The 20108-nt window shown below is 42.4% G+C and overlaps 1 protein-coding gene across 1 annotated transcript in view; it reads left to right on the top strand.

The window, feature by feature from the left end:
- gli2a (GLI family zinc finger 2a) overlaps positions 1 to 20108 on the top strand; it is an 81451-nt gene that overhangs the window by 53461 nt on the left and 7882 nt on the right. Inside the window, exons 4-10 of the mRNA XM_029459660.1 lie at positions 641 to 846; positions 5161 to 5361; positions 11788 to 11989; positions 12739 to 12937; positions 15086 to 15196; positions 15725 to 15865; positions 18626 to 18775. Coding sequence (XP_029315520.1) covers positions 641 to 846; positions 5161 to 5361; positions 11788 to 11989; positions 12739 to 12937; positions 15086 to 15196; positions 15725 to 15865; positions 18626 to 18775 — 1210 coding nt within the window. The remainder of the gene's footprint in view (positions 1 to 640; positions 847 to 5160; positions 5362 to 11787; positions 11990 to 12738; positions 12938 to 15085; positions 15197 to 15724; positions 15866 to 18625; positions 18776 to 20108) is intronic.

Here is a 20108-nt window from a genome sequence, read left to right on the forward strand (position 1 = left end):
TTGAGAATTACAACACCCACTTGTCTGTATTTCTGCAGTCAGAGCTGCCAATTACCTGTCACAGATGACACATTTACTGTACAGCCCGATGTGACCGGCAGGCTGTCGGAGAACTTCTGACTTTTCTTGTCAAAATTGGCTACAGGCAGCTACTTAAGGTTTTGAGCATCCAGTTGCACTCTTTTATCATACATCATGTAATACCTGACCTTGTAGTTTTGCCCACCCAAACAGTGAGAGAATACGCTTCCTGGTAGCCTCGCAGTGGAAATCCCTTGGTCTCAACTTGTCTGTAGCTCTAGGGCTTAATAGGAGAAGGCGAACAAAAGGGGATTATTATGTATTAGCTGTGGGACTGGGGAGGGGAAAGGGTGTAAGTGGATTGAGACTGCAGACACTTATGTGGAATAACAGAAGTTAAGGCTTGTCTATGAACATACCAATGAAGATCACTCTCTATGATAACTGGGCACAATACAAGTAATCAAGTTAACACGGGATGTCTCCACCATCTCCATTTCCCACCATCTGTGTTTTTGTCTTTCTATTTATCTATGACCATCATACTCCATCTCTTCTCTTTCCTTCTTTCTCTTTATCATTTATTTGGACTGGTCTAATTTTTACTTCCTCTTTACAGACCTCCAGGACTGACAGGCAGTCCAGTCATATCGGATATTTCCCTGATCCGTCTATCACCCCACACAGGGCACGGGACAGTTGAGTCACCGTTCAGCCCTCCACATCCTTACGTGAGCCCCCACATGGAGCATTACCTACGCTCGGTACACAGCAGCCCAACCCTCTCCATGATCTCAGCGGCCCGAGGACTGAGCCCTGCTGAAGGTAAGATTTACTCAATGTAACGCCGTTGTAGCAACACCAAGATATTGACTATCTCATACCTACAAATTCTATGTTGCTAATACCACAGCAAAACATCATATTACTGTATCTCATAGAATAACCTTAACCACTATCACACTAAAAAGCTGCCTGAACAGCACTATCACACTTCAGTAATACAAAGTTATTAGGTGGTTTTCACACAGGGCTTGTGATATGTTGGACTACTCCTTTATAAATCATCGTCTCTTGGTAAAGATGTTGTACAATGTATTGACACTACTTCCATGGTTTTTAGCAGTTTGTTTTTTAGCTCTTCACTCTACATTACATTTGCACCACCTACTAGAGTTGCAATGATTAGTCAAGTAATCAATTAGTCGATCAACAAAAATAATTACCTAAACTTTTATTGATATTTGATTAATCGTTTAAGTTCCTTTTCGTGCAAAAATGTCAGACAATACTGTCTTTAGCCTCAAATTTGGAGATTTGCTGCTTTTCTCTGTTTCATATCATATTAAAGTGAATATATTGGGGTTTTGGACTAACAGAACTAGAAATTTAAAGATATCACCTTGGACCTTGAGAAACTCAGATGGACGGAGATATAGACCAAAGGATTAATCAATTAATCGAGAAACTAATCGGCAGATCAATCAATAATGAAAATAATCGATAGTTGCAGCCCTACCACCTAACATACAAGGCTTCATAAAGACAAACTGCAGCTGTCAAGAAAATTTCTCTTTTTCAACCATTGTTAAAGGGTAAGTATTTGCCATCTACTGGGCTGCGTTGTCTGGTAAATTTTGATAATAATAATAATACATTTTATTTGGAGGCGACTTTCAAGACAAAATACAAGAGCAGGACATAGAAAGGGAGAGCAGACAAACAAAACCAGAGATATGGTGGAGACACAGGAGGAAAGCAAGAAAGAGAAGGGGGGGGGGGACACAGGATGATGGAGACTACAGAGAGCAGGCCAATTTGAATAAGTGAATTTTGAGGTGGGACTTGAATGTTGTAATAGTTTCGGACTGTCGGATGTGTGGAGGGACGGAATTCCAGAGCCTGGGAGCAGCTGAAGGCCCTGGCACCCATGGTGATGAGGCGTGATGTGGGGATTGTCAGTAGACCAACTGAGGATGAGCGGAGTAATAATCAATTCCACTTATGTTAACAACACTAGTCTGCAAACACATTTTCAATTGTACATACAAGTATATACAGACACTAGGGATAGTACATTTACTTACCTATGGAAAGCACTGGAACTGCAAAGACATGCAGATACTTCTCACATGCTGTCATGGACTTTTGCTCGTATAGATGCCCAATATGTTCCAATGCCCAAGCACACATATTCATCCACAAACACTCAGCCTTAGTCCTCTTATGATGTATTGCGTACACAATATAAAAAATAAACTGCAAGTGATGTGGAAAATCCTTCACATGGCTATCCTGCAGCTGCTTTGACCAGTTAACATTAAAGAGGTGAGATTACAGTTGAGCGGGTTCACAATTTATGTCTCCGGTTCACTATAAACCAACTCTGTCTGCTTGGCTGCAGCTCACTGCACACAGGCTTGAGTTTACACAGTTGATTATTTAGCCAACGGTGATAATTAGTCTTGCACCTTATACATTCCACTACATGAGGTACTGAAGCACACCTTTCATCAAGCATGTTATGGTGTTTTTGCATGCGCGTGCATGCTGGTGATTTGTTGATGTATCAGGGACATATTTTGCTTTACGGGCAACCTTCCTGCTCATTTGTAAATACTGTATGTTTGGCAGGAGAAACCTTGAAAATTAGCACAGAAAGAAACATGTGGCGCCCCTGAACTATTCAGTTCACACGATAACAGACCTGTCCTCGCTACTCCTGTTCAAACAACAGGTTGGAGAAGTGAGGAGCCACAGGCCTGCACCCAGCACCAATAAATCACCAAGCACACGCTGCTGGCAAGTAATGCATCCCCGCCTTTCAAGAGAAGCAATGCGGAAGAGATGCTGTCACTGATAAAGTGGCAGGGAAGTATGGCACCAAATGGAGGGCACTCTGCAGCTCTGCAGAACATAAATAAAGTCTGTAGAACTACGGAGCTCAGTGGAGCATGTGTAAACCCTCTGATAGGGAGACCTGGGTGCCTGGCATTTGTTGAAGGTTCTTTGTGAAATCCTAACTGCTTAAGGTATTCTCAGAGTAGGAAAGGGTACTATAATATTGTACTGAAGTAAAAGTACAGTTACTTTAAATAGGTTTTACGCTATAAAAAGTACTTATTTAAAAAAAGGACATGAATAAAAGTTAAATGTATGTCAGTTACAATGTACTCTGAGTAAATTGTGTTACATTTTTTAAAGGGAAAGAGGGCGGTATGATGATATATGATACTGATGTTCAAGTAAAGAACATCTTTTGGCTACAAAATAAATGTAATTAAATGTCAACATATACACTAGTAGAAAAACATCAGCAAAGTGAGCCCGTATTTCCAAACCAACAGTATTCCTTTTCCGTATATGGCACTTTGCAACCTGTGCATACAAATCATTAAATAATAATAATAATAATAATAAATATACAACAACTTTCCTCTGTATAACCTTACAATAATAAAACATTGAACAACAGAAAGAAATAAAACTCAGACAATTAAACAAAAAGTTACAGACAATAAATACAAAGTCTATGGACATCCCGGCGGGTGCAACAAGCAATATCTAGCGACACGCACAGTTACTTTCGTTAGCATATGGCTCAAAGTAACACTGCCCCTAAGTACAGCCTCACTGAGCTGCTAGCATGACTGCATACTCTTACACTGTGTCTGACATCACACCCTATTAACTATCTAACACACAACATTTACCTTCTACCATTTTATATTTTCATCTACACCTTTATTTCACTTTAAAATGTAAGCACTATATAGTACCCTCAAAAATTCCCCACAATTAAAAGAAAATAGATGTCCATAACATGTAACACGACTTTCTAGTAACAAAAACACAATTTGATGCATCATATTTTGTAGAAAATCCCATTGCGATGCCACACCTATCATAACGTAAAATTATATTTAATTAGTGTCCAAAATCTCAATTTAAAGTAAACTGCTCAGAATGAACGAGGGAGAGAATTTAGACACAGCCTTCACATTATATAACTACAGTCTATAAAAATTAGGTGTTGCTTTTTACTAGTGTAACTTTTTGTGAGATGTATTTGGGATCATTGGAGGTGTAGCTAATATCTCTCATCCTCTGTGTTCATAAGTAAGTCACACACGCACAAACACATAATGCAACTCTGCTGAGGTGGTAACGTGATCTGGCAGCCATAGAGAAACCAAAGGAATATGCCTGGGTTGCTGCTGCTGGAGCACAAACACTCTGCCTGTGCACTGTTACCACAACCATGGCCTAATAGGTTCTGATGGATCCAGATTGTTTGGTTTATGTGTGCTCTTATGTGTATGTGTTTGTGCACAGAGGGTGGGGGAGGCTGTGGTTTTGCTCCCCCAATATCCCACTTGGCCCCAAACCCAGGGATCCCAACCCCCACATCCCCCCGTTTCCAGCAGCATGCATATTAATCCACCATCTACACGCCTGTCCCTTCCACACACACCCCTACCCATTGGGGTGGAAGTGGGGGGGAGCAAGAAATGGATGAACATGGGACATGGGCACAGTTAGATGTAGGAAGAGAAAAAACAATATATCTCACACTATTATAGTTCTGACACTTTAAAATAATGCTTTACTGGATGCAGGTGTTAACATAATTTACGTCAACACAACATTTGCACATGCAGCATTTAAGGCCTCCTTAGAATTATGAGTGTGCGTCTGCGTGCACCTGCACTCTGTGTATGACTTCAGCCTTTCAAACTTAGTGCACACACAACAGCAGAGAAGTGCAGGAATGTGGTATTCCTTCCCTCTGTTGTAGCACCCCCCCCCCCCCTCTCTCTGCCCTGCTCCATCTCTCCCTCTACTTCCTTTACTCCCTAGAGATAATTTCCCTTATCCCAGCAAGCCTCAAAGACATCAGACATCTTTTATCAAAAGCCTCATGCCCCGGGGCATGCACGCAACACAAATCTTCAAATCTGTAAAGCAGATCACTCGTCTCCTCTGTAGAGTCCTTCTTGCAGCCTTTCTGTTCTTGTCTTTGTTTTGCCATTCTGTAAAAGGGTATGTCAAATAACAAACTCTAAATGTGTTTAGCATCAATTTGTGGGTAATGATCACTATACTAACATTTTACATCATCTCCCATTTCTGCTGCAGTGACCCACGAACATCTGAAGGAACGCGCCCTATTTAGTCTCCCCCCTCCACCACCAGGGGCCAACCCCACAGAGTACTACCACCTGATGGCCAGTGCCAGCCAGCGAAGCCCCTATGGTGACTTGCTGATGCACACCAGTGCAGCAGCGGCAGCAGCAGCAGCAGCAGCTCATCTACCAGATTACATCAGCCCCGTGGACGGTGAGGATAAAACACCTTGAGTTTATTGCCATTTGACAGATATACAACTTAAGATGTTTTGAATAAGATCTTAAAATCCACATATTATAGTTTAACGCAGCATATTTGTGTTTCATTCGGACTCCTAAAAAAGACAAACAGCACTTACAGTTTTATTTTTTGGCCTCTTGGCAAGTTGCTTAAAGTATCATTGTTAAATAGTGGCAAATCAATACAGCTGGTATGATTTGCCACCACTGGTGTTTGTCATTTTAATTGGCAAAAGTGACGATCATTGTCTGCATAAAGTGATATACCTGCTATACCTGAAAGATTTGCACATCATGAATTAGAGGTCCGTTAAAAGATCCGTTAGATCCCAAAGAGAACCTGTAATGGAAAGCTTACTCAATCACCAGCATGATATGTCAATTTGATATTTTCATGCCAGGAATGATTAATTATCTCTAATTAACTCCCATCCCAGTAACACTAAAGCACATACATGCCTTTCATCCCTGGTACGAGACTCACGGCCAGACTTAAGAGCCATGTTGCCCTTTGTTCTCAGCACCCGACATGTTGATACCATCCTCGTATTCTTCCTCTTGAGGCTTTTTCATGGAAGAGTTCCCCACATCAAAGCTAGTGGAGCTTTTTAGACTTATAGCATGGAGGCCACGGCTAGTTGAGGGTGCATAAACACTAAAAGCCCTAAGGCCAGGAGCTCGTAAAAGCACGCGTTAGCTTGGAGTCTTTCATTCTGATGGTGTTTCTGCTGTGTTTCTGCTGTTATTATGGGTAACAACCGACAAAACAAATTCAGGGTAACCATAAAAAAGGTCAGCATGAAGAAAATGTAAATGTGTGAAGCAAAGGGGGGTTACCTGAGAGTTTCAGGCAGTTCAGGCAGAGATTAACCTTGTGGGATGCATTCATTGTCTACTTGATGGCAGTGATGAGGCAGTTTAACACTGACACACGTACATATACACACAGTGGCACACAGAAAACATTAACGGCCAGGCATATGCTCACAAACTCGTACATGTGTTTGCACACAAACTCACAGAGAGCAGCCTGTTCGTTCATGCCAGTTAGAACCTCGGCCCTCTATCAAGATGACGGTCAGGCACCAGAACAGACGTTTGATTTCAGCAGCGAAATGCATCCAAGAAACCTTCACCTCTTATGAATGGGGAATAGAAAGCGCACAGAGTGGAAAACTGCCTGTGAAAGTCAGCCTTTTCGATGTCTGATAACCAAATACTCCTCTTGGCACTGACGCCCGCCCTGCTCCAAAAGCACTCGCTCTTTCTTTCATCCCATCCAATCACCCACACACAAAAAAAATGACCCACTGCTGTCACCGCTACAATGTCACGCTCTCCAAAGTCACACTCTCCAAAGTCACACTCTCCAAAGTCACTGCATGACACTGATGCAGGCATCTTCACGCACAGGTAGGAAAACACAGCAGAGTGAAAGAAGAGACTCGCTTGGGAATTAATCTTTGAAATGACCTCAATCCCTTGGTTAAACACAGCGGTGCTAAGAGGGAAGGGTTAGGGGCCTTGCAGAAACTGTAGACCACCTCTCCTCCCTCTCCCCCTTTTTCTTCTCTACCTCCAACCACCTCAGTGACCGCTGCTGTGCTGCCTAGCCCACACTTGTTTGACGAGGCTGTTTGCTCAAATAGCCACAACCCCCCTCCCCCTCACTCTCAACACAGCATCCACACTTGTTGCCACTGTCCAGCAGCTTTTATTTAGTGTTCGGCCATGCTCGGAGTGATGTGGTCAGGTTTAGGCCACTCTGCCAGTCTGGAGGCTCTTCCATCGCGACCTCGAGAAACAGGGCCCATATTGACGAAGGCAGCCAGCTAATGGTCATCGCGGGCAGCCTCGACTTGAATCAAAGACCTCATTTAATGCCAGAGCGAGGGAGGCAGTGGCAGAGGTGGGCAGATATGTGCTTCATCCCTCACCGTTAGTTTTGGAAAGCAGTGCAGATAAAACCCATATTAAACATCAATTTATGCACTAATATTCAGCAGACCCACCACCAAAACTGGGAGCCCTCAGTGAACCCATAGTAGGGCTTCTCACCCGCCTCCCCCTCTTGCTCCTGTTTATCCTCTGGGTTAGGGAATTGCGCGGCTTACAGTTGAACCATGAAACACTGAGTACTGCTGTGCAGGAGTGTGCTGCTGGAAAAGTTGGGCACGCATCAACACTTAAACACAGGAATTTCTCTCCATTATATGAAGAAGACAACATTTAAAAATCATGCTGTGATGTTGTTTGAAGTGCAGGACGCCACAGACTTTTTCATGACCCCAATTAAATCACAAACCAACCCCGCACAATGGTAATTTGATTGCTCTGTTCAAAGATCTATAGGCTGCTTACTGAGTTTTCCTCCCACGTACCCCATTTCTATATGAGGGTTTGATGGACAGGAGTGCTAGACAAACATGGTCCAACCAACGGTTGTCAGGGCTTCACTGAGATGCTTAGCTTCTTCTCTAAGTCAGTGTCCGAGTCCGTGGTGTGTTTTTCACAGATTAATAATTTCTTGTCGTTATCTAACGAGTAACATGGAGACTGACATGAGCAGACTGGACTGAAATAACAAAAAATACCTTTAACTCCAAAGACACATTGTTTGCAACAAGTCATTACATCTAGAACTGTCTTGATACTTTTTTAATATGATAACAGATGACTTCTTTAGATGCAATTAGTTTCTATCAGAGAAGTCTTTTAAACTACAATTAGGCAGGGCAGCTGATAAACCAGGCATCTGGTATCTGAACCCAGATAGAAGTAAGACAGAGAAACAATAATTCCAATATAAGTGAAAAGACATTTAAGCATGGTTAGCATTAGCATCGGTACACACCACTACTATAAGTACAAATAAAGTCACATTATGGTATTTCACATTGGGAGTCATTCACAAGACTGTTTGTATATGAGCAAGCAGGTATGTAAGGGGTGGGTGGGCAGAGAAATATCAGAGCAGCTTGCGGGAAAACGCTGAAGCTCCCACGACAAAAGCAGCGGCCAAAGTAAATGTCTGCCATCCCAGGGAAAAAGATTTTAGTGTTGATGCAGCGTAGGGAGAGAGGCAGATAGATTTGTGTACTGATGTGGTGGTGAGGAGTGAGGGGATGGCGGGGGGACCGGTCCCCTCAGACTGCATACACAAACACTTAACTATATGTTGGTTCATGAGCACATGGGTGGAAGTGTGTGCATAAACACGCTGGCAAATACAACGGCGGCTTTGGGGTGGACACTGGGGGCTCATAGAGGATACAGCGCGAGCCCCCTCACTAATAAAATTCACAGTGTTAGTATTAGTGAGATTTAGCAGGGAAAATAAACATTTCCCCACTCCGACTGGCCCGTGGGGTGGCCTGGCTGGCTGAAGCTGTGGATGCCTGGGGCCCTGCTGGCACCAACTCAAGCTGCAGTGTGGTGGGGGGGGGTCGCCCATCCTAGAGCCCGTTCTTCATGGCGGGTGGACTTTGTTGAGGCCTGCTTCACCCTAGCCAAGGTCAAGGTGAACAAGCCAGAGATTATACACTGTGGCCAATTGTGCAGGACATAGAGTTTTTGATACATAATGATTTTATTTATCTTGGAGGCCATTTTTTGGAAGAAACTTGAAAATAAAAGTTATCGCTGTACTTTTACTAAAGTGGATTGCACATGATCATCTGTAAAAGCACACTTCATACAGTACATTAGCTATGTTGCTAACTCCTTGTATCACCAGTGTTGTAGGGGTGTCTTGATAAGGTGGTTTTACTGTATTGTGGCTCCCTATGTTAACACAAACTTGCACTTGCCTGCAAAGCCCACAGCTATGTACTCACCTCGGGCTGGGTATTATTTAACAAATGATGATATCAGTATACCGATACCAATAGAGTACTTAATTTGATACCTTTTTGCTTTATACTTAATTTGATACCCATCTTGTCAATGGAAGCATTCAGTTGTGTAAAATGCCACTGCTGCTCCTCCCTATACAAATGTTTTTTACACAAATACTTGTTTTCACAGTTTTTCTTGAAATAATGAGCGATGGAATGAGAGAAAAGTAAAGGACTTTGCTTCTCCATGTTTGTCCTCTTTGTCGTATTAGGGAGGTACTCCATGTGCTCGGTTCCAGCATGACACTGAAAACTAGCTGCTTCTGGGGATTAGCACAACCCTCCAATTAAAGTGTTCTCGTTTTCCATGAAGCCATTTCAGTCAAATCAGCACAGGCAAAAAGAATCACACACATACACACTCTTTACTCCCATCTTTTTTAATATATTTTTTCTGAACTGTATCAATGTGCACTGGAGCGCCTGTAATTATGACTCTCTATATAAATCCAGATCCCACAATTACAACCATACCACGATGTGGTCCCACGCATAGACACACACTCCCATATGTACACATACACACACATGCCATATTAACACATACTGCCGCACCGCCATGGCCTGTGCAACATCTGTTTTCTCACTCCCTGCCGGAACCTGCTCACCCTTTCAATTATAACCGCCACCTATAAAACACTATTTTACCAAGTGGTGAGATTTGAGTGTGCACGTTTCTGTGAAATGTGTTCCAGGAAAAATTAGGTTAGACCGTTGACATCCAATGGAACAACAGTGAGCTAAATGAAACTAGCTTGTCCACACCTTAGCTAGAGAAGAACAGACATTATAGACATTTAAGCATTTACATTTAGAATTCTTCTAAACTGAGGTTGATGTATAGATTGAGGGAGTGGTTTGACGATGGAGGTGGAGGGGGATGTTTTGGGCACAGTGCCCAGAAGGGTGAGGCAGGCGCCAGGCTAGCAAGCCACCAGACTGTGAGGCCTGTTTCCTGCTTTATCAAGGGGAATATTAATACACTTATCTCCCATTAAATCTGTTGGCAAGACAGCAAGCTCTCTCTGCAAAAATAGCAAATCCTTGCAGCTTCACGGCCCGTATGCAATGTGTAGCATATCATAATGAACTACTCATTCATGACAATCCATGTCCCCAAGTGGAGGATCGCGTGCCCCTACAACCTCTATGTTTTTTTCCTCCCCTCCCACCTCCCTCCTTTAACCATCCCTAATCGTCTATGTAGTTAACAAAATATGACACATTTATTTATTAACCCAAAAGAGGCACATTTCTGAGGACCTTTTGTTGCTTTCATACACATCTCTATCATCTCCACCAGGTTTTTTTAGGCCCCCAACTACTGTCATCTGCCGTCTATCGTCAAGGGGGGCCTTTTAATTAAGTGCATATGCCACTGCTTTACGACTCGCCACCTCCAAACATAATAGTTTTGGAAGTAAGATCCTGGTTTATGGCTGTAGGTCTGGCGCGTTATTACGGTGGTGCCTGGATTCATTTTGCTTGAGGGGTTGTGAGTTCCACCAGCAAAGAGTTGGGGACTGGCTACATATTGACAGCAGTGAAGTTGACATGTAGCAAATGTGTGCTTAGGTGAGTTGTGATGGGCCTATTATGAGTTTCCTGCCTCTCGCGCCTCTGATGATGTCCGCTGTAAGACCTAATTACACGTGTGCACAAAGACACACGCTAATCCTGCTTTCTGTCCCCTCACACTGCAAAGCAGCACCTGTTGGTCCCAAGCATGTGATCTGTCTCTGTGGGAATGGGAGCTACATGCCCCAGAAATGTAAAATAAGTTAATACACCTAAATAATGGACTATCAGTAAGTTTGGAAAAATAAATAGCCTTCTCCTCAAGTTCATGGGAAAGTAGCTTTTCCCGCCATTATTTATGAGAATAATACAAAAAGTGCAAAAGCGGAAGGCTGTGAACCCTACCTTTGTGAGCCAGCCTTGTTCTTTTTTTAATGGTATTCTGAGATCAATTTGTTTAAATTGGCTCCATTTAACTTGCCCAAGTACAGCAGTCTGAAAGAGATTTCTATCACAGTATAATTACTGAGAATGATTGGGGCTGATTCATTATGCATAGGAGGATGCAAATGTTAAGTAGGGGAGCTGTGTGTGTGTGTGTGTGTGTGTGTGTGTGTGTGTGTGTGTGTGTGTGTGTGTGTGTGTGTGTGTGTGTGTGTGAGAGAGAGAGAGAGAGATGCAGGAGATAGAGTGTGGCTTAGCATGGCTGTGACCTCCACTCGAATGCTCAGGGCTAAATGTTTCTTCTAACATGGTCCAGGGTAACTGCTGGTTTCTATTGAGGCCATGCAGAGGTTTATTGGAAGTACGAGGTATTTAAACATTCGTTCTCCAATCTGGTGCCTGTGAGCCGTGACAGCAGTGTCTTAAAGTTTCTTAGATTTGTTAGCAAGTGGTTGGTTTCTTTTGATGTCGTCCATCAAGGTAGCAATGCCGAGATGGCTGACATTGTCTCTTTTGTGTCTTTTTGTGTCTGTGTCCAGTATCACGTTTTTCCAGCCCACGGCTAACACCCCGACTGAGCAGGAAGAGGGCGCTGTCTATCTCCCCACTGTCAGATGCCAGCATTGACCTGCAGACCATGATCCGCACCTCGCCCAACTCCCTGGTGGCCTACATCAACAATTCCCGCTCCAGCTCGGCCGCCAGCAGCTCCTATGGGCACCTTTCAGTCGGAGGGATCAGGTAGTTAAACGGTGCACATGCATACATGTCCAGCAATTACAAACAAGCATATTTGCACATTTACAGGCATATAGAAATTTGAGCATACTAGTTAAAAAGCACAGTCTGCAAGGTCTGACAGATTTTATTAACAGTTAATAGTATTCAATAAAGCAAAATTCCTAGATATCTTACTTTAATTGCTGTCTTTTACTGGATTCCAATGCTACAGATTTACCTCATTGATTAGTAGCAAAGTAGCAAATACTCACTAGTGCACCAAATGTGTATTAATCCGCTGCTGAAAATAGTCCCCAGCAAATGCTCTAATTACTCCTATTTGAGTAAAAAACTAAAGTGTCCAGCTGTTTTAGGAAATTGCTCAGATTAAATGTTTCAATAAAAACAAATGGATTTAGGTAAGAATGTCAAAAAGTACTGAGAAGACAGACTAATGCATTGTAGATGTTGGTATTTTCATTGGATTTGTTGGCAATAAGTAACTATTGAATAAGGCCTTATCCTTTAACTATTACCCTGAAAACTAACATGCTAGTAGCTGACACTGCTAGATGATACTACATGCTACAAGCATCCTAATAGCATTCTATTAGCATGATAGTAGCCTAGCACATGGTGGGTACTTGCTTACCCACCGTTAATTGGCAGTGAAGGCTAATGTGGCAAAAACATGACATTTTGGTCCAAATCCACCAGACAGAAATATCCATTTATATTTTCCATACAATAACTTATATCCTCTTGCTCAGCCCCTCGTTTAGCTTCCCTCATCCCATCAACCCTATGGCGTACCAGCAGCTGCTGTCCCAGCAGAGGAGTCTCAACGCCTTTGGCCACACACCTCCTCTCATTCAACCATCGCTGTCCTCTTTCTCTGTTCGCCAACACCCCCTCCCTGCTTCACCTATGTCCACCTCACACAACAGCTCCAACTCTGAGGCAAACCAGGTACGAATGGGAGCAATTGTATTTTGAATGTTTCACTTGTATAGAATGTGCACAGATTCAACGCCATATACATTTTCTCTTTCAATCTCTCTTACCTTAGATCCCATTTACAAGGATGTGTAATGTGTAGGACAGATTAAAGCTTTGTTAAATCATTTCAGGCTACCACATGGAAGATTATTTTGTTTCATGTAATAGATCTGATTTTTGATCAGCGTGTGAACGGCTCTAAGGTGCATTAATGTTAATCAGAGCCTTGTAAGAATATGCAAGACTTAATCTTGAGGCAGGAAACAGCCATGTATTTTTTAGCTTACTTATTCAATCTGACATTATGTTCATGTTAGCCAATTTCTGTTTGGGAGGGAGGTTATGTAGTTTTTCTTCAGTCAACACTGGAGCTGTGGCTTGCAAGGAGCACCTAACTTAATGTGTTTTCATTACAATCAAATAAATATGCAGTTTTAGGAGTTGTTACGTTTCACTCAAAACCACCTGTACAGGTGCATCACTCAAACCGGGAACATTTTCTGTCCCCGGTTTTCTTGCTGTGGCACAGGAAGATCACGTCCTTATTCTTAATTCCGCCCACAAAGCGATTGGCACGGTGGTTTTTTCAACCGGCCAAACCACCGTCAATGAGATGAACTGATTGACATATTGAAATCGGAGATGTGGACAGCGATTCAGTAGTCTTGACTGTTTGGGCTAAGTTTGTCATGGAAAACAATGTGACACAACAATGGGAAAAAATATTGTTTAAGGACAAAAACTCAATGGCCCATACTGGAGGTGAAAATGCATTTAAAATGCCCATCACAGGCTCTCAAAGCAAAAATAATGTACTGAACTGACTGTAAAAACAATACTGTAAACAACATAATTATATGTCAATCAACTTATCAACTAATTGTTTGGAACTTATTCAGAATTGATGATGAAGGCTTGTACTGTATGTAGCCTAAATCTACAAGTTGTCATGAATGAAGTATTTTTTGTAAATTGTCTCAGGTCAGAAATATGCAGGATGCTCCCTCCCAGTTTCATCTGTCTTACTTCCTACTGTCTCCTCGGCCTCTCTTTATCAGCCCACTGTATACACCACAGCGTAATGTAATGTAAACTTCCCTCTCAGTGATTCACTCCACCTCACACTGCTTTCAGCTGCCTCCAGCTCTGTTTCAGCACAGTGTCACACTAAGAGTATATGTTTGCACTTTTTTGCATACGCTCACACACATGCACAAACACACATTCAGCTTCATTTCAGCAGTGATCACAACCATATTTCCTTCTTGGTTTTCAGCCAACTGAATGAATCATTGAGTCTCCCAGAAAAGCCAAACTGCACTGTAGCGTCTGGGTGGGATTAGGAGATCCCCCCCCCCTTCAATGAACCTCAATATACACACACAATCGTTTATCAGCTGCTTTACATTTTATATCTTTCATTTCTTTTTGTCTCCATTAGATTTTTAACAGGCCTTGTGTCTTTGTTTTTCTGTCATTTTAAGAATCTGTTAGCAGATCAAAGCCCCCCCCCACCCCACCCACCACAACCCCCGACCCTGCCACCTTCCCCCTCTGTACCAAGGGCAATAACTCTTCTTCTTTCATATTTCCTTGCGGCTTTGGCGATCATAAAGCAGTCTAAACTGTTTAGTCTCGCAGGCGGGTCCTAGTCTGACTTATGGCCCGCTGTGCCTGGCGCAACAAGGACTCCACTCATTTTTTTGCAGCACACTATCGAGCCAAAAACAATTGCGTGGTATCTCCTTTTACTCTGTTATCTGATTCCCATCCATCGCTCTCTGTGGTGACTGTGTGGAATCTGGTAGTTTAATAGATTTAATGGATTGTTAAATTAATAGGAGAATGAGTGGGAGGGCGAGTGGATGGAAGGAAGGGTAGGTTGGTATGTGTAAGGATTAATGGTGTGATTCACTCATAGATGATGAATGACAAGGTTGTTGTGTCAGTGGATGAGGAACATTTTCAATCAGTTTGTGGTTTCCATTAATGACTAAAGGACCATGGTTAAAAACCATATTATTCTGCTTTTCTTTCAGAATGTCCATTCAGAAAATCATTTCCAGTAAAAAAGAGTTGTGCCTCTTCAACAATGTCTCTTTCTTATCCATCCTTTAGAATGCCAGTGGAGACCCAGCAGTGAGTAGCACAGTCAACCCATTGACCACCAAGAGGTCAAAGGTTAAGACGGAAGCAGAGGGCCCCCTGCCCATCTCACCATCCTCTCAGGTAAGAAAATAAAAGAATGCAGACACAATAAAAGAATCTGAAATCCTGAAAAACTAAAGGCAAATGTCGCATTACACATTCCAGACCATGTTTGGTTTTTATTTTCTTGAAGAATTTACTTTATGACCTTCAAAAAATCCTAATCAACTGCATGTTTTTTTTTAGCTATCTCTATAACAGCTTCAGCTACTTACAGTGGAAAAATAATAGTCCCCTCTTAACTGCAGTTGCAAATTTGGCTCTAATTGATTATAGGTAGCGAATAAAAATGCAGCTTTAATCAATGACAAGAGGTGGTGTCACGCATTGAGATCGAGCAACAACTCATTAGGATTAAGAAACAGATAAGATAAGAGAGATGCAAAACTAGAAGAGAATGCTTTTGTAACATATTGACCACCAATTCAGGTAAAATATGTAGTTTGTGTTTGCATGTTTTTATTCTAGACATTCATACACTTTAATGAATACTCACATCTCCACTGTTTGTTAGCCCCCCTCTGACAAAGTGCTGTCCCCTTTCTCCAGGACCATTGTGGGGGGATCTTGGACCTGAGTGAGGATCTGGATAAAGACGAGTGCAAACAAGAGCCTGAGGCCATATATGAGACCAACTGCCACTGGGAGGGCTGCTCCATGGAGTATGACACCCAAGACCAACTAGTGCATGTGAGTAATAGCCTTGGTGACAAACATACATACAGGGCTCTTTCACAGATTCCTTGTTTGGTCCGAACCTTTAGACTTCTTAGTTTGATCAGAACAAAAAATACAGATCCATCGAACCACAATCTGGACCAAATAGTTAGACATTGGTCTAACTGAAAGAGGCAGTTCGTATCAGTTTGGACTTTCACACCAGGTCAGTGCGTAAGTGGTAGAACGAGAAAGAGAGAGTGACGGTGGATGCGCTCAGAGCTCACAGGTGTTGGCAATTGGAACAGAGAAGAAATTAGCAGTAAAGTTGTTGAGTGGTAGTAAATACACAGTGTAGGTTTCAGTTTGTCTCTGAGTAACAATACATCTCCTCAAGTTCCGCTTTGTACGTAGGCTATATACATGTGCACGAGAGGACGGGAGAGTCCGCCTACAAATCAATCAATTGCAAGTATAGGGAGACGCAGCTCCCGTAGGTGATGACGACAGGACACAGGGTCATGTATAGTTCTTTGATGTGCTCCCATAATTGCAATGTGAAACCAAAACTGACTAGAACAAATTTAGATAATGTAACAAAAACTTGAACCGTGGCTTGGACCTTGGTTTGGACTTTCAGGTGTGAAAAGGCCCTCATTGCCCTGTGGACTACACAACTAGATATTTCTCTATTAAAACACAAACTGTCCAATGTCAGTTTTTCATCTTGTTATTCTGGACGTTGTCATCAACATTATTAGTTTCCTTTGCTGTAGTGAAAGTATTTCAAACTGTGCCATCAGTAAACTCTGCATTTTGTTGTGTGAAAAGTTCAAACAACTCTTCTGCTACTCATTAAATCCATGCAGTTTGAGCCCAGTCAGAAAGCTGTCCAGTAACAGATCTTTTCCTGTTGGGTTCATACGTGCAACGTTAATGAGCCTGCTGGTTCTCGCCAAATTCAGGGCCGAGCCCTGCAGCTGTGCCCCCTGTCCCACCCCTCAGCCCCATGACCCCTAACCCCTACCCTCTCACTGCCAGCAACACCCCCACCCCTAAAGCCCAGAAGGACGGCCATAAATCCATCGTCATGCCAGAAGCTCTGGAGTTACGGAACCTCATGCTGCCCTTTTTACCAGGCCGACTTCTCTTCTTGGTTTCCACATTCTGACCGGCTGTCAATCATGTCAGAGCGGTGGCAGGAGGGGCATGTGTCTGGTCGACAGACCCAGAGATGATGGGAAGTGGTGGTTAACACATTTCTATGGGCTGCTACAAGTCAGGACCAGAGTTACCTTCAAGAACCTTTGCACCCAACTCCAGCTCCATAGCCACAAACTCTGTGAGAGCTTGCCAGGATTAGTGAGTAGGCTAGCAAGCTACTCACTAATCTGCGGTGGTTTGATCTTGGGTGCAGAAGGACGATGTGAAGCTAACACATGTTCAAATCCTCACAGGACCTGGGTTTTTTAAAAGGCCTTTGCTTTCTATCATTTTTACAAAATCCAACCAAACATTCAGGGTTGTACAGTAATAGCCATTGTATCTGCAAAAACTCCTGACAGCATTTCCATCAGGACATCCAGGGTTTCACACAAGGTTAATATCAGGCAACAACAAAAAAAGCACACCTGTGGGCTTTTCTGGCTTCTGCTTAACCAAAGTATTCCTGTTTCAAGAGCCCCCAAATTATGGTCTCAAAGTAGTGTGTAACCTGAAAATAGAGGCCTCCACTTGTTTCCATTCCTCCTCCTCACCTAAAATAGATCTCAGCAGAATCGTCAACCACTGAGCTTTTTCGCTGGTGGAGAAGTGGCCACATAAGTGGAGCGTTTGTGGGCCTGGATGTCCTCAGGAAATGAAGTGGTTCCTCTGGATGTGTGGATATTTGTGTGTGGTGCACGGGATGAGAGCTTTTAAGTCAGAAACAGTGTGTGTGTGTGTGTGTGTGTGTGTGTGTGTGTGTGTGTGTGTGTGTGTGTGTGTGTGTGTGTGTGTGTGTGTGTGTGTGTGTGTGTGTGTGTGTGTGTGTGTGGATGAAACCTGTTGTGACTGAGGGCATAATTGGCATTCTCTATCATGTCTACACAATGTAGTAGGAGTGACACACTGCCTCCTTCTCCAGCAGTGAAAATTATTAATTTTACAAAAATAATCGTTAAACATGATGAATTCCTACAAGGTGGAATACATGCTGGAATTATACTAAGATGTATAATTTTGTATACGTGTAGACAGAACATTTAAAAGAGACTTCTCTGATATTTAATAATTAGATTTGCAATTTAAGTGGTTGAAACTACTTTACCACAAAACTTAAGTTTAAGCAATCACACAGGAAATGTTTTGTGTCCCTCACTGACTTCCTGATCCATAAAAAGTCAAAAGTGGAAGACGAATACAAGCCTGTCACAAAATCCTGTTCCTGATCACTTTTACTGAGGAAGTTCCTCTTCCTTCAGTAACTAACACACAGAGCCTGAAAAAACAAAACAAGCTTTTATAGTTTTTATCTCCTGCGTACAGATCCATAATAACTGTCAGCCATAATGAATGGCACTGTCACTCAGTGCGTGCGTGCGTGCACATGACACATGTAAGAGGGAGAGTCTTCTGGTGAGAAACAACCCAGAATTGACTCGTTTTGACTAATTTTTAGTAACACATGCTCACACACACACACACACACTTGGTGTCTAGTTTTGACATTTATCTCAGCTATAGATAGAGACTGTCACAGACATATGATATGCTACGTTGTGATGATTTACTTGAATGAAATTGTCTCCTCAGCACATCAACAACGACCACATCCACGGTGAGAAGAAGGAGTTTGTGTGTCGCTGGGACGAGTGTTCACGGGAACAGAAGCCTTTCAAGGCTCAGTACATGCTGGTGGTCCACATGAGGCGCCACACAGGGGAGAAGCCGCATAAATGCACAGTAAGAACCTCGTATCCCTGTAAAACACTGGAGTGAACTGTTAGAAACTAGCTGGTTAATGGACTGAGCACAGGATCATCTGACTTACTGACTGCCTACTGCATTTAAAGGCGTATTTTGTATTGCCGTTCATTGAAATTGTGGGACTTGTGAGAGACAGATTTTACAAAAGAATCGTGTAAATCATAGCAGCAGAGGCCGAAATATCCTGACATTTAATCAAAAGTACCTGATCCTACATTTCCCATAATGCAACCAATTGCATATTTGTTTAGAACCTCCCTAACTTAATGTCCTTTTTTTCAAACCCTTCAACCCCCATTTGTAATGCAGGCTTTTGGTTATACATTTTTAAGCAGTGATACTCAACTTGGTCACGTTAGTTGATGTTAATTGTACTTTAAATCTAAATAACGTGCCAGAGTGCATAAAAACCCTCAGCATAGACTAATAAAGCTTGTTTTAAAAAAAAGTGTCAGGGGAGGATGACCCTAAGCCCTGAATGTTACTAACTACCCTGGCCTCCTGTCATTGTTCGGAAAGTGGCCCCCGGCAAAGCAAGTTGAGTGTCCCTGATTTAAAGTCTCTGAGCCCAAGCTGATGCACCTTGATGACATCATCATGACATAGTTTCCTATTATGGCGATGGCATTACCCGCCCTACTCTGCCTCTGATTGGCTTTCCCTGATATTCTTACCCTTTTACCAATTTCTGACTATTCGGGTGTCAAAATGATGGGCCTTCAGAACCATGGGCAGATCCCACCACAGTAGACATGATACAAACTGAGTCTGCAAAAAACAAAGTGTTTAGCGTTTTTATATGAGTTTTATAAGTGCCAGGTTGTTAAAGACTTGCGGTATGGATGATAATACACCAATGCATTTAAGGGTTAACTGGTTAACCAACTCCTGAACTAGAACTGAGAGTTTAATCAGCCACAGTAGCAGCTATATAGTCTCTACCCTACAATACTTTTATTTTCTTAAAAAAAACAAGACTAGGTGTATGGTCAATATGGTAAATTGTGGTCAAATCGTTACAGGGATAATCTTCAGTGTCTCTATTGTAAATTCGATATAAAATGTTGATGACATGTTTCCAGTTTGTTCTCCATAATGTTGTGAAGTGGCATATTACATGACATGGCTAATATACTGTATGTTTAGGACAAATAATTGAGGACATATTTAATTTAATACATTCAACAATATAAACATGTGATTTTCAACAATTTCTTGTTCTGGATTACTCATCAAAAGTTGTATAGTGTAATCAATGTTACTTTGTTAATCAGATCAGACCTAGGTTACATCCCATGACAATTTTGAA

Source organism: Cottoperca gobio, chromosome 21 (genome assembly GCF_900634415.1).
Source record: "Cottoperca gobio chromosome 21, fCotGob3.1, whole genome shotgun sequence".
Taxonomy (NCBI): Eukaryota; Metazoa; Chordata; class Actinopteri; order Perciformes; family Bovichtidae; genus Cottoperca; species Cottoperca gobio.